Here is a 15,355-nt window from a genome sequence, read left to right as displayed (position 1 = left end):
ACACAGATAATGGTTACAACTTTTTGATTCACACCTTCAGCTTATTGTGTGTCTTTGTATTGCAGACCAGCTTATTCTTCTGTTATTATAGGCAGCAATGAAACTGAGCACCATTTGAATTGATATGAGAGACGCTGACACATGCAAGTATTTTGGCCAGTTAACCAAAGTTGGATAGTCGAATGAAGCAAGTTAAGTTTCAGAATAACACAGAAGATCTTCAGACCAGTTTTAAACATCTGCTCTGTCCAAAAGCCCTTTCTATGATCATGTCTGTACCGCGTTGTGTGATGAGAGTGTGATAGTTTAATTGACAAACTGGATTATATTTTCATCAGATAAGCCAAATTTATCACACACAATTTATACACACCTTCAATATCCAATTTGAAAAGCAAATTTAAAATTTTGAAACGCTTGAATAATCATACTGCATTGGTAGATATTTGTTATATGACTTCTTTCATTAAAAATCATCACCGCAGTAGGTTTATTTCAGTCAGTTTTTAATGAAACCAAATATATCATCTACTGATACAGACTTTATGTTTAAATTGATACTCCTCCCGAAATCTATCTTTATCTTTTCAGTATCAAACACTCGTCCCTTTGTAGGCTTATTTAAAGGTGTTTGTTGAAAGTTGTTAAAAGTTTCCTCCTTCACAGGTGGACTATTCCTATTTCTCACCAAATCAACTATGTTATCTTATTTCACTTACTTCTTATAGCAGTGATGTTATATATCAGCATCTCTTGGCTGAAACTAACCCGCATCTGTTCCAAATTTTCCAAAACTGACACAATCCACACACTCATATGGCATTTATTATTATAATTAGAGTTATTAGTCAGAATATTAACTCACATTTGGATTTGATTCAAAGATGCAACCACCACAGCTGCACTTTTTCCTATTTGTCTATAAAACTTTCCAGATTTCAGAACAGGAAATGTGAGCTGTGTCTTTCTGAGAACAAGAGAGAGAATGATACAAGGCCACATGGTTTTGGTTTTCTCTGCTGACCAGCCTTTTGTGATTTGTGTGTGAGAATAAGAAAGACTGGTGGGGAGGGAGAGGGTTGTAAAGACACATCTGATAAAAAAAAAAAGCTTTGGTGTGCGCCCTGCTCTCTCTTCCTCTGCTTCACTATAAACCCCCACTGCTCCATCCTTTCACAGATATCAGACAAAGAGACAAAAAAAACAACACTTTTTTCTTTGGCTGTGTACTGTAGACTTGTCTCCCAAAAGGACTTTGCGACTGAGGAGAGGCCAGAAGAAGACAGGAGCTTTGCAAAGAGGAGGTAGAAGCTGTAGGTCTAGTAAAAAGGTCAGATCTGACTCTGGTTCAGGTGTGATGAGCGCAGATCGAACAGGACTGGGCTGATGTCTGAGGTTGTGTTATGGTCGTAGCTGAGGCTGAGGTCAGGTTCATCTGAGAGTACATATAACAAAAAAATATAAGGCTTTGTCTGAAGGGAGATACATATGAAGAAGTTCAATGTGGCTGAAAACGTACTTCATCCCAGGTGCTTGTGATGATGTTTTTCATAGCCTACGGCATTGTTCGTGCTGGTACCTGTCAGGAAAAGGCCATCATCAGGTCAAACAGATTGTTTCTGGTTCAGTAATAGTGCAGGTTTTCAAGTCCAAATTACCTCACTTACCTAAGTAGTCCTTGTAGTCCTTAAAGTATTTGTGCCTCAGCCCACGTCCATCTGTAAAATAAATGACCACAGTGGAAAAACAAAATGAACTAATGACATTTTGAATCCTTGCTTAAATAACAATGAAGAGCTACAGAAACTTAAAACCTTATGTTCTTTTGATTAAATCATTAGTTTGATATTTATGCCAACAGCTTTCTCCACAGATCTCAAACACATCTTGTGGCAGTCTACTGTTGCCAGGTCAGCCCAATTTGTATATTTTTAGATCTATTTAATAGGAGAACTTGGCACTTGGCTGCATGTAATCTGCCAAGAGATACCAGGCCAGACTCAAGACTGGCTACTGGCACAGCCCACATGCAGTTCCATTACATCAGATAAGCAAGAGATTAGTGGTAAAAAATTTAAAGTAAGGCAGGAGATATGTGTTTCAAAGCCACATCACAATCACATAGCTAATGGCTCAGCTAGCCGTACCAGAGTTGCCACGCTGCTTGATACACTGTCCCCGGTTAGGGATGCCAGCGGCAGGATTTCCGGGGTTGATGATGTGGCACTCGTAGCCTGTAGGACAGTGGAGTGGCTCGTCTCCGTCCTCAGTTGTACTGCAGGCCTCAGCTAGTGGGCAGAATACATACTGTGTATAAGAGGCGCAAACATACATGAAATACACATTAACGAGCAAAACGAGAAAAAAGTGTCCAAATTCCCAAATGTGAATATATTGTAGTTTATTAGTTTACTGTGATAGCAAACTGAATATCTTTTTGTTATGGACTGTTGGTCAGGACAAAAGAAGACATCTGAGTACGTCACCTTGGGCTTTGGGCAACAGTGATCAACATTTTTTCACGGTTTCTAACATTTTATGGAATAAACAAAGAGTTCAAGAACACCATTAACAGACCCAGAAAAGCACACAGTAAGCACAATTAAATTATTCTTAAATGTGCTGAATCAAAACTGTTCTGGTCACATTAAAGTGTGTAGTTGTAAAGGCTCATTTGAGACTAAAATGCCGTGACATGATTTCCTCATAATTTTAGATGATTTCAGACTGTGAATTTCAGCAATTTAGGATTTTATAAGTCTTGTAAACTGACTATCTGGAGTTACTAGTGGTTACCCTGACCTTGGCGACAGGTCAGTTGTGTGTACTCACCCTGCAGAACCTCTTCAGGGCCGTCTAACAGCCAGCCGTTACCCCCCAACCACCGGGGCTTGGGCTGCACCAGCCAGTCCAGCACTGCTCAGAACACACACACACACACCAAACTGTTAATGCATCTTGTCAATTTTAGCGAGCAAACACTGCTCCGTGAGGCTTGTTGGTTCTGCTGACCTGGTGGTGGCTGAACAGACTCCAGGCAGGCATAGATGCAGCCGTTGTAACAGCAGCGTTTATGGCGCTCACACTCTGAGTCTGAGCGGCAGCCCGGCACCTCGCATGCTCTCTCTGGCAGCATCTGGGGTGGCGGTGGACACCGGTCATTCTTCTGGTGCTGTGTGGACTGGGGGTGGTTGAGATACTCATAGTCCTGAGAAACAGAAAAAGAGACAAATGTCCAAGGTATGAATGAGATCAACGATGTGGATATGGTTTGTTTCTGTCCTGGGTGACTGTTAAATACTCCACCAGTGGTTCTGTGGTTTCTTAAAAGCTCCCACAAGCTCCAGCCATGGTGAAATGGAATAAGTGGGTAAGAAAATGAATAAACAACTATAAATAAAGTGAATGATTATGTAGAGTTGTAAAGCTAAGGCGAAGTCAAGAAAAAGTTAAATAGTTGAATTTCTTGTCTCATATAGCTTAATGCTTCCCCTGAGTCATTGAAACAAATCTTCTTCTTATATGTTCCTCTTTAAAATCTGATTCTGGGCAGTTAATACTATTTTTCTGAGTTGATGATGTCATAGATGCATGATGTATGTTAGACACAGGGTAGATGTTTATGTAAAAAACAAACAAACATGCTTCTACTTTCTTACACCTGATGAAAGATGTTCATGAAAGATATTGGATGGGAAACTAAACTTCCAATTTAAGATTGTACTAACCACTAGAGGGCAGCAAAGGATCTGAGAGATCACTTGTCAGCATAGCGGAGCTGTGGCAGAGACACTGAAGATTTGGCTTTAGTATGCATGCCTGCCTGCAAACGTCTTGACCTGGATTGGGAAGGTGATTCACTGTGGGAACAAACACTTCCCTGGTGAGTCTGAGAGGGAGAAAGTAGGCCACAGGATCCTGAGCCAAGCAACAACACACTTTACACACTTTGGCAGCTTTGGCAACATAAAGTGAAGGCCTACAGTACATGCACACATGCAATCAGCAATGCACAAACTTTTCCACTGGTGCTGAGAAGATATGCTCTTGCATGCTTGGCAGAAGCCAACATAAAGGAATCTTTATCACAGCTATTGTCTCTGTGATTATATAGTTTTAACAAGCTGCAGCTCTGTATCGATTCCTTGTCATTGTTTTGGACAGGAGTGTATGAGGGGACTTTTTATTCTCTTTTACACTGCTGATATCGAGTATCACAAATGTTATGCCACAGTATAAGCAGCTATTCATTGTTCAGGGTTATGTACACATGGGAACAAAATCCCAAGAAGCACAGCTGCTCTTGACTAAACATTAACTCTCATATTTTCTCATACACTGTATTTGCTTTTGTATAACAAGCTACAGTGTGCTCAAGTTTCCACTTCATACCACGTCTTTCTTCTTACTGCTACAAATGAGCAAAACTGTGCTGTTTACTTACTGGTCTGACAGCACATCTACAGCCCCAATAACATAACAAGAGGAACAACTTAAGGATATTTTAATTGTAAGACCTTGCTGGGATGCTATGAAGGTGATTTACTATGAACTGTTTGAACTTCTACACCAAAGAAGAGATTTAGCTGGTTAGTTATCTAATCCAGGTGTGCCTCAAGGTTCATTTCTTAACTGGTAACAACATTTACTTTAGTGAAGTTCAATGTCTTTTCCCTCCTGTGGAAGAGAGAATGCTTGTCATCATTTTCTGGCCTGCTTTCATGATCATAAATCCTTTGTTATACAGTCATAATGGTTGTGGCTCCGATTTTATTTATACAAAGTTGTTTGTCACAAGGCTGAGAACACATGCTGTGTCACTGAGCACAACTGCACATCTGTTAAATTTGTCAGTTGTGTGGATGGATTTCTCTGACTTTCCAGTCTCCAGTGAGAGAGATGGAGATATAGAGAAAGAAATGGGGGCTTTTTTTCCTAGACTAGATTAGTAATTAGATAATCAGCTTGTGGGTTGCACACAATCATTAAAACTGTGCTGTTTATTTGGCAGGCTGACTGAACACTCTTACAAACCAACCGGAAAAACGAAAGCAAATGTTTGGCGCTGACGGTGGTATCACACACTCTGTATGTGTGTTCACTTTAAACACACATTAATTCGTTCTGGCAGCAGTGAGATTAGTGGGTGGATGGTTATTTGGGGGGTGGGTGCGCGGGGGTTGCATTCACACCATGGAGGGTTGGAGGGAACAATGTGTGGCTCTGCAGTCAGAGCTTGTAAAAGTTACTTTGAGATCCTGCAAATTACTGTAATAGTCAAAGTTAAGCTTTGAAATGAGAGTTTAGGGTCTGGATTTGTGTTAAGAGAACAGATTATTATCATTTCACATTTTTACACTCGTAAGGCTGGGGAAAAATGTCAATACTTTTTGGGTATCGACCAAAATATGTTGCTGACTACTGATTTAAAGCAGCAATTATTATTTTTTGACACTTGGGAGCAGCGGAACAAGCTGTAATTAAAACACTGACATGATGTTGCCATGATGGACATGTTAACATACAGTTACTTTTTTAAAAATCCAGTAGACAAAGACTAACACTAGTATTCACTTGGAGTTATTTTTCTGTTAAATTGACTCTTTATAACTTTGGTCTGGTCTCCCCCAGCTCCTGAGGGAAATATCTGGCTCTTTAGCGGCTAAATGCTACATTATGTTCACCAGCAAGTCGCTAACTTTGTCTGCTGTTTGGTTCTGGGCAGGGGATTTATCAGAGCCTTTTCACTGAAGACAAGTACATGCTGCACATGGAAATGAGGTTAATGAGTGCAGTCCGACTCAACCAAATAAATAAAACCAAAATAATGAACTGAAAGAGTCTAAAACCATCAGTGAAGCTGAGGGGAACTGTATTGCATTGGTGATAATTCTATGTGGGCTCATCACCATGGGTGACACCTTTCATATTACACGTAGTAATTTTAACCATTGTTAATATAAAATATTGCACCTTTAAATAACAATTGTGCTAATTCTAATTTCATTTAGGCAAATATCTTGTACAGCTGAGCTACATTACGACAGAATAAAACACTGATGCATTTGAGAAGTTTGGGGTTATTTTGTAAAATTTAACAAAAGGGTTTTGTTGAAAAAGTCATTTTTGCAGTTACTCCAGCTAGATGCTCTCGAGGTACGAGGACAGGGTGGAGCCACAGTACGTTCACAACGTACCAGTCTGGTACAATTAGATCTATGAATGGGCACTACAAAGTCTGATGTGATTGGATAATGACATAATGACTGTTGCCGTCTCTCCTTATCTCATATCCGATCTGTCTCCTCCTCCAAACGTCTCCTACAAAAGGTCAAGTGTTTCCTTCCTGTTTATGTGACTGCGTGTAAGTGTTTGTGCGCGCTACAGGTGAATGTGTCGATCCTTGAGACTGGCAGATGCTCTTTCTAACATGAATTTGATTTTCTTTTATACTGATCTACACAAACTATAATTTTCCTCATTCAGCTGCTAACTGCTTTGCTCTCAGGCCTCCCCTTGTATTTACTCCTCTGCCTTCACGTCTCTGTGTGCCAGAAGGGCCGCCATGCTCTACATCCTGAGCTCTATCACACAATCCTGCACACATCTCTCTAATGTTCCACATTGTTTATTTACACTCGTGTCTGCCTTGCTGCTCTCCCGTAGAGACAATGCCAGCGGGCCCGCGTGTGATGTTCATGTCTATCTGTGGGCATGTTTTCCCTCTCTCTGTCTGCCTGTCTGTCTTTTTCTGTCTGTAACACTCACTATCTCTCTTCCTCCCTGTTCTTTGCCATCTCCTTGAGTTTTTCTGCTCTCTCCCCCTCCCTTTCTTCCTCTCTTTTTGGTGTTGAAAAGCAATGGCATGATAGCTGACTGCTCAACTGCTCTTTTTCTCTTTCGGTCCCTTTTTCCCTTTTGGTTCATGGGGAGTTTGTGGGGAGAAGCCACCAGAGACCCCGTCTGGCTCCATAACTAAACTGAGATCAGGCCATTCAGACAGATACTGAGATTTTCTGTTTCCTTTTTGCAAAGATACATACACACAGACACACAGACACAGACACAGACACACACACACACACACACACACAGGCCCCAAAACACACCCAATCTCAGATGTATACACACATAGTATAGCAGAGTCAGGATCAAGGTTGTACGCATGTAAAGCATAAACAAGAAAAAAAAATTTTCTTTCACAGGAGTGTCAACTCAAATCCACTAGATCTCCCATGTCTATTAAATGAAGAAGCCCACAGCACACATCTGGTTGGCTTTTGGGTTGTCAGGACTCATTTCCTGTCTCTGTACCAGCAGTCAGTTTGACAGACAGATAGTCAGACACATGGAAAAAGACAAACTGTAAGGCAAACAGCCTGTAAATCAGTCAGAGATGAGAGTTTGAACGAAAGATCGTAAGACGTGCTGACAGACAAACAGGTAGGTGCACAGCTGGGGAATGGCAGTCCTTGAAATGACACAGTGGCAGAGTGGTGTTGTTCTAACCTTGAGATGCAGACGAACAGACTGAACCCATATGAGGTATGGTTTACATAACAGGGCAGAGGTTGACCAACTGTAAATGCAGCTAATGAGTATTGGAAAAACAGTTTGAATAGCCTGAGGTAGCAGTTATGGCCATGATAGAGGTCCCCCTCAACTCATTTTTTTGTTATACATCTATTTTCTGTTTGAAGTGTAGCAACCACAAATTGTCATGTGATATGCAGACATGTCTGTGGCAACACAGACTAAATTTGCAATCCTTCCTGTTGTTGAAGATGGTGTAACATGGAAAGCCTCTCTACTGCCAAAAAAGGAATGTCTAGAACACCACAGGCATCAGGTGAAAAAGTGAAAAAGCAGCAGTTGATGTTGAGGTGACTTTTTCTTTGAGGTTAATGTGTGCGTGTGTGTATCTGCATGGTACGTGAAGGCTAAACTGAGAAGCTATCTGCTCTGGTGTAAATCTGGTAATGTGCCTCTGACCAGCAGGCTCACATCATCTGATTGGGATTAGCCCTGCTTAGATTCACGTACACCAGCTCACAAAGCAAAACTACTGATTGCAAAAATCTTAACAGGAAGCTATTCTGCCAAAAAAATATAGTTAAAATAGTTCTATAATATATATATATATATATATATATATATATATGTGTGTGTGTGTGTGTGTGTGTGTGTGTGTGTGTGTGTACATATATTTCAAAAGATACAAAAACTAATACAAAATAATAGCTGACATTCCTCTGCATTTATCTGTATTATTATTCATGTGATATATACAGTACCATTCAAAAGTTTTGACACATGTTCTCATTCAAGGGAATGGGAAAGTCCAAACTTTTGACTGGTACTGTATACTGTAAATTGATGTCTGTCTCTATAACGTTGCTGAACTGCGACCTGAGTCTTGGTACCATGCTGTACTGAAAACAAATTCCAATGACTCTGGTCTTCTCCTGTTAGTATGAAACAGTGCAACCTGCCAATGAGAATAATAGATGACAGATTGCCATACACATGCTTATTTGACTTAAATCCATTATATTGACTTAAATCATTATGTGCTTTGAGATGACTTTTGTTGTGATATGGCGCTATATAAATAAAATAAAAATTGATATTTAATTTGGTATTTAAACGCACAATATGTAATTTCAGCCACTAGGGGTTTCTCAATCAAAACAATAACAAAAGACAGAGTGTGATGACGGTGTGAAGTAGCAAGGGATCATGGGAGTTGTTGTCTTCATTGTTAACAACCAGCTTCATCGGGATGGGATTACTCCAGTGTTCATCGTTCAGGATGTTTTTACCAGGAGCAAAATTACCTGCAGAGGTCTCCTCCTCTCCAAAACAAACGGACCCGGTGATTACAGGTAAAAACACTAAATATAGCAGTTTCACCTAGAAAAAATCAATGTTTCTCCGACGATGTTCAGCGAACACCGGACGTCCGGTACGGGCTATTAGCTAAGCTGTTGCTAACACTTGTTCGGTTTATTTCTCTTATAACTTAAGTTCCAGACGTTCGACAGGTTTCTACCGAGAGTCGAATTATCCGCAGAGGTCTCCTCCGCTACAAAACAAACGTACATGCAGATTAAAATCATTGAAAATACTGAATAAAGTTGTTTAACGTAAAAAATCAATGTTTCTTCGACGACATTCGGCGAGCACCGGACTTCCTGTGGGGAGCTGTTAGCCGAGGTGCTGCCGAGGAAACGTTTGCCCAGTTTATTTCTCTGATAACTTAAGATCCAGACGTCCAATCACTAAAATCCTTCATCCGGCTAAAAGATATAGTTAAAAACGACCAAAATTTATAACGAAAATGTGGCTTAAAACCGAGTGAAAGTCAATTTAGAACAGTTTCTGTCAAACAACCACAACGCCAATGTAATATCTTGTATGTGTGTAAGTTACTCTTTGGTAGACACAAACACAGCACCGCTATATGCACCTGGTGCACTATACTCTTTGGTAGAGGAGGTATGAGGCCATAAACATGCAACCATATGAAACGGTCCATTATTTTGATTAAAATTACAGATTTCTCTGGGTTTGAAAATTGTTGGAAACATTTGGGATAATATAAGTACACAACTCAACAATATATAGGCTATATCATAGGTGTAGTTGTTTTTAGACATTTTAATGTGGAATAATTATATATTATATCTTTAAATTTGTGTCTGCATGAGTAATTGCAAACATTTGTGTGTGATATGCAGTATTTATATTGTATTACTACTTAGTTTATGTGTTGCGTTCATTTTATCTGTAGTTAATTACTTGCAGTCATATACAGCCAGTTCTCACCATTTGCATTGCTGTGCATTCTCAGGATTTGTCAACTTTTACTGATAAAGGTCATAAACTGAAACGCATGTCTCGTGTTCAGCGGTCACATATAGGCACATTATACACATTCTGATTCTGTTGTCAAGCCACATCATCTCAAACAGACTTTAGTACTGTAAAAAGTAAAAATCTGAATTTGTGTGAAAATTTGTAATTAAATTGAATACAGGCTGATTGTCAATCATTGCACTCTAATTGCTGTATTCAATTCATGATTTGAACTTACCAAAAAGTATTAGTGGCCATTGCAGTACATAGTAATCGTATCTTATCTTTAATAAGTATCACTTCCTTAAAAGCTATGAATTTCCCTCAGTGGATCTGTTTTGTTGTACGTAGCGGCCCCAGGCCAAGTCAAACAGCTGGCCAGACCAAGAACAGGAAGTACACGTGTTTCTGAGCATCTGCAAGGCCCCTGTCTTAATACCAGGTGCTGGCAGGATGCTATCCATACCACATCAAATAAATGAAACTGTAAAGATTTATGATAGTAGCCTCTCTCTCTCTCTTCATGCACATCGACATGCTCAGGCAGGCACCTGAGCCTGGTTGTTGTGGCTGGATGAGACTAAATAATCTATGTGTGTGTGTGAGGTGCTTGAGGCGCAAGCAACACATAAGATTTATGTGTTGCTGTTGTTGGGTGAAACCCTGTGTTTTTAATATGTTCTTTTGACTTTCAAACACAGACTGAAACGTAAAGGCATACTATGCAGGATTTTCCTAAAAAACAGTGTATAGACTCATACAAAAATAATCCCTCTCAATCATCACTTATGACCCACTAGAAGTGTGTAGTGGTGTATTTATCTGCAGAGACTCTGCTCTCTGCCTGTATTTTCTTATTATTTTGCTGTGTTCGGGACGCTTCTGGGCGCCAGCCTTTGGGCAGAGGGTGTGTGAGGTGTGAGGTCGAGACTTGTGGCGTAGCGACCAGGTTACATCACTGTCTCTGTCTCTCTCCTCTGCTCCACTCTGCTCTCTGTCTCTGTGTCATGGATGTTCAAAGAGCTGCAGGTCTGTGTGTCTGCTTGGCCGAGGGCGAGGCTGAGATACACCCACGCAGAGCAGAGAGGCCACAGCGGACTGGATGAAGCTCTGCATTCACACAAAACCTGGCAATGCGGCACCTTCCTGCAGGGTTGTTCGGAGGTGTGGGTGTGTTTATTTGTGCTTTGGAACGTAACCGTGAAACAATCAGAAAAATGTTCTTGCCAGCATTCATTCACTGTCTAGCTCACTCGACCACCGCTCTCTCTCTCTCACTTTGCTCAGGAGGAGGGGCTAACTTTGGATACTATGTTTACAAACACCAACTGACAAATTCTGCATAGTATACCTTTAAAGTATGAAACATTTCCATAAATCACATGGTAATGTCAAAAATGCATTATAATCAAGATAGTTCCTGTAAAATGTAGCCTAATTAGTATTTTGGAGATTGCCTTTGCTGTTCCTGAATATTGTGGGTTGAGTTAATCGATCTTTAATTGTTTGTATTATAATCAACAAGCTGCCAAAAATACTCAACTTAAGACCTCTATTATTACCATTTCTGTCCTGTACCTTTTCTCTTTCCACCTATCTAGGAAACATGTTTCCCTTGATTGTAAGCTTTCCTCTAATGCCTGTTTTTCACAGGCATTTCTTCCTGTCAAACACAGAGAGGAAATTAAGAAAGTGCTACTGTTGACCTTTGAACCATGTGGCAGAAGGAGGTCTAGATAAGAGAGGATGGACATGACTCCAGTGAGTCAGAACATCTGAACCAGAGGTCAAACAGACACCTTTCTGGTAAGAGCTTTACATACAGGTCAGATAAAGGGAGTTAAGGCCCAGCCTGCCCCTGCTTTTATATTTTAAACTGTTTAAAACCTTTGTATTTTGTAAGCTGTCAGGTTATATTCATTTCTGAAACAGGGACATGACTTCCATGCAGATCCAGTCTTTACATGCATTGTAAGGTATATGTATTCCAAGTGGGTAAAGTGAATTAATGTAAAGCACATTAGATTAAGAAGGAATGAAAAGGGCCTCATGAGCTGACATTTATTTCAGTTTCTGTCAGTTTCAGTGTGTTTATTCTTCATTTCTTCGTCTTTCAAACCATATTTTGGCTTTGAGAATTACATGCTCAGCTAGCTTCAGCTAGAGATTGTTGTTATTTTTGCTGTTTTCATTCTCTAGCATACAAAGCAAATATCAAGAAAAGGAAAATAGCATAAACACAGTCACTTTCATGTCTATTGTACTGTGTAATTAAGTTGAGCTTTTTGGGTTTTAGTTAAGGTAACAGATCCACTCAGTTGCTAATTAAAAAATTAGGACAGTCCCCATTTTCTTTATTATGTAGAGACTTTCTGTCTTATTGGCTTCATCTAGAGGTTTTGAATACAGTAATTTGAATTCAGTGTGTATTTAGATAAAGGAAGCTGGTGAAACCTATACTCAAACAAAGAACAAGATGGACTGTCATACAGGTACTGAGCATGCTGGTGGCCTTGGGTTTGTTACAATTTTTTCCTTTCAAGACACACTATTTCATAGACTGATGCCTACGTGAAACACTCAGTGACTATAATTTGTCTTTCTGCACTGCACTGCCCCAGTGTTATGAATGAGGCTGAGGGTGTGTGTGTATATGTGCATGTGGGGGAGGTGGTTAAAAAAAAAATGAAAGATTGAAAGATGCAGAGATGAAAAGGTTCAGAGGGAAAGAGACAAACTCTATCTGCACAGCCGTCTCAGCATGTTCCAATTACAGCGGCTTTGAAGCAGAGTCCAGTAAGTCAGTGCTTTTGGCCCATCCTGAGAGCAGGAGGAGAAGAGAGAAAGAGATTCGAAAGAGGCAAAACAGGGGGTGGTATACTGAGAGAAGTAAACGGGCGAGGGGAAACAGAAAGCAGGGCAGAAAGAGGGTGAAAGGGTAACTACTTCATATGAGAGAGGGGGAGAACGAAAAGGGCCAATGAGGGTATAAACCAGTCAGAAAGTGAGAACATTGAAGCACGAGAGGTTGCAGAGTGGAGGAAAGAGAGCAAGAGGGAGAAAATAAAAGAGAAGGCAGCACGCTACAGTGAGCCCTTGTTAAAGATGATCAATCAGTTACACTGAGCTGAGTTAACAAGCAGGGGCCCAGTCTGCAAGTTCAGTTCCTGCCCTAATAATCCACTGCACACACACACGGACAAAGGTTGTACATCCAGTGTGCTCTTCAATTACTCATATGGAAACTTGAAAATCAGCGACTTATTCCAACCTGTTGCACACTCCACTCTCTGCTCCCCAACAAAACTGAAAGACTTTCCTGTCCATGTAGATTTTTCATGCTTTAAAATCAAAGTGTTATCATTAAACTTTCACTCAGGCTGCTACCGGGTCTGAACTGTTTCTTGTCCAGTGGTGGGAGACGTTTTAAGATCCTATACTTAGGCAAAAATAGCAGTACTGCCTTATAAAAATACTCTACTACATTAGATATGGAAGTCATGTACAGTATGAAAATTCTACATGTGTAAAAGAACAGGTGTATTATCAGCAAAAAAGGAACAAAAGTATAAAAAGTACTCAGAATCTGTATTATGTCTTGTATTATTATTAGTGAGATACGTTTTTTTGATACTTATTGTGTGGTCTGGCCTACAACAATGCATCATATTTTAAACGATCCATTTAAAAAGGTTTTGTTTGAAATATCTTGTCAATTCACTTTCTTGCCGAGAGTTGATGAAACAGTACCGTGGGATCGATTTCCTCATCTAATGCTGGCCTGACACCAAACAACTTTTCAAGCGATTTCACTGTTGCAGACAAATTTCCAGTGTCGGAATAAAATCATGAGAGTTTTGCTAGAGTTGTGGCGCGCTCCCCTCATCTCGATCGTTTGGTGTAAGGTTGTCATAAAAGTCAGTCCGAACTGTCTTAGGTCCATCTTTTTCACATCTTGATGTCCCGAAAAAATCAAACATGTTTAATATTATCGGATGTTTTTAGTCTCGGCTCATGGAAATAGTGAAGGTCAATGATGTGAACATTGTCAACAACCAATAGGTGCGCTCTCTTCTGCACCAAACAGGAAGCAGCAAACTGGGTAGATAGTAAACATGGTGGGGACTCCGGGGAGACGCAAGAACGTGAACAAGTCTCTTGTTCTCTTGGACTGTGGAAAAGGAGGAGACACTGGTAGAGTTGTGGGGTAAACAAGAGTGCCTCTTTGTCCTCCCATTTGTACCACGAGTGAAGAAGGAAAAATAAGTGGACCGAAATTGCTGCAGCTCTCTTTCTTTTTGGCTGGTTTTTCAGAACAAACCACTGCACACACAAGGGCAGATGTAGCCAAAAGCTGCCTCTGTTTCTGCTCCATTGTTTGGAGGATACGAAATATCTTGTTGTAGAATCTAGTTGCAGTATTGCAGATAGTGACCCTGCAAGATCCTCAGTCTTTGCAAAATTTTATAGTCTGTAAGTAAAAACTTATGACACATTGTCTTTAGATGTGAGAGAGTACCAGACTTTAGTTTTCTAAAATATTTTCAACGTCTTCTAGTGTATGGTAGGCATTACTCTCTGCAAGAAAGCAAATAAGCATATATTTTTTAAAAAGTCAAACAATTCCTTTAAGTGCATTACTTGAGTAAATGTGCTTAGTTAATTTAAACTGCTGTATTTTTTTTTCATTACGGATTTAAGTCAGCTCCAGGTCTCCAGGTCAACTTGACCACCTCTCACCTCAGCCTCAAATCTGCTCTCACAGTGTGAAACCAGCTCTCTGTAACAGAGCTGGTATTGTACTGTATCGATGTGAGCTTTCACCTACTTTCACTTTAAAGGATTATCTGAAAACAGACATACAGTAAGAAGGAATTCACACCTTCATATGCGCACGTATACAAAAGTTTAAGGTGAGGTTAGCAGCCCCACCTTATGGTTGAGTCCTCTTTTCCTGATCCTTCTGGCATCACTTCCTGTGGACAGCACCAACAGGGAGAGCAGCAGCACCAGAGAGCCCGGCATGGTCTGTGTAGAGCTCCTGCACCCCAACTCCAATCTCTTTCTGCGTCTCCCTCCTTCTCCTCCCTTCCTGTCTGAGAGGTATTCCTTCTTCCTCTCCTTATTCCAAAAGTTTGTCCTCTAGGCGTTTGTAGGTCCTCTATTGCGTTGACTTTCCAGCTGAAGCAATGACTCTCTGGTGCTCATGTGCAGCCAGAGATTACACAAGCCCTCTCCCTCCAACAGGACCTGCCTTTATATCCGCCCGAGGAAAAGTGCAGGGCAGAATGACAGAGTAGAGGGAAGGAAGGGGAAAGTAGAGAGGGGATGAATGGAGGCAGTGTAGGGGTGAAACGAAAGAGAATAGTTAGGGGAGCAAAAGGAGGGGAAGGGAGAAACAGCAGCTGTCTCTGCATCAGTTGCTGAGAGTTGAAACTGTCTGCTGGCACAGTGTGCGCACATGTCTCTGGGAGAGAGGAGGGAAGAGGAGGGGAGG

At 40.6% G+C, this 15,355-nt stretch overlaps 1 protein-coding gene and 1 long non-coding RNA gene across 2 annotated transcripts; one reads left to right on the top strand and one right to left on the bottom strand.

Annotated features, from left to right (window-relative positions):
• Window positions 1-35: 35 nt before the first annotated feature.
• wfdc1 (WAP four-disulfide core domain 1) lies at window positions 36-15,322 on the bottom strand. The gene is made up of 7 exons (XM_067589083.1): window positions 14,791-15,322; window positions 3,013-3,208; window positions 2,833-2,916; window positions 2,148-2,288; window positions 1,668-1,718; window positions 1,520-1,579; window positions 36-1,435 (listed from the first exon to the last, which is right to left on the bottom strand). The coding sequence occupies exons 1-6, from the start codon at window positions 14,881-14,883 to the stop codon at window positions 1,521-1,523; spliced, it is 624 nt and encodes a 207-aa protein (XP_067445184.1). The 5' UTR covers window positions 14,884-15,322; the 3' UTR covers window positions 36-1,435; window position 1,520.
• On the top strand, window positions 8,634-12,992 carry LOC137182708 (uncharacterized). The gene is made up of 3 exons (XR_010928364.1): window positions 8,634-8,885; window positions 10,880-11,022; window positions 11,512-12,992. It is a non-coding gene; the product is annotated as an uncharacterized lncRNA (long non-coding RNA).
• Window positions 15,323-15,355: the final 33 nt, after the last annotated feature.

This window comes from Thunnus thynnus, chromosome 5 (genome assembly GCF_963924715.1).
Source record: "Thunnus thynnus chromosome 5, fThuThy2.1, whole genome shotgun sequence".
NCBI classification, from domain to species: Eukaryota; Metazoa; Chordata; class Actinopteri; order Scombriformes; family Scombridae; genus Thunnus; species Thunnus thynnus.
This window is presented reverse-complemented; position numbering and strand designations above follow the sequence as displayed.

What these genes read in the sequence shown, in the direction of transcription:
- wfdc1 (XM_067589083.1), bottom strand. Translation starts at nt 14,883, where the DNA reads ATGCCGGGCTCTCTGGTGCTGCTGCTCTCCCTGTTGGTGCTGTCCACA. An exon ending in GTCTGTTCAGCCACCACCAG is followed by an intron (nt 2,917 to 3,012) that starts GTCAGCAGAACC and finishes TGTTCTGAGCAG; the next exon opens with TGCTGGACTGGCTGGTGCAG. An exon ending in GGACTACAAGGACTACTTAG is followed by an intron (nt 1,580 to 1,667) that starts GTAAGTGAGGTA and finishes TTTTCCTGACAG; the next exon opens with GTACCAGCACGAACAATGCC.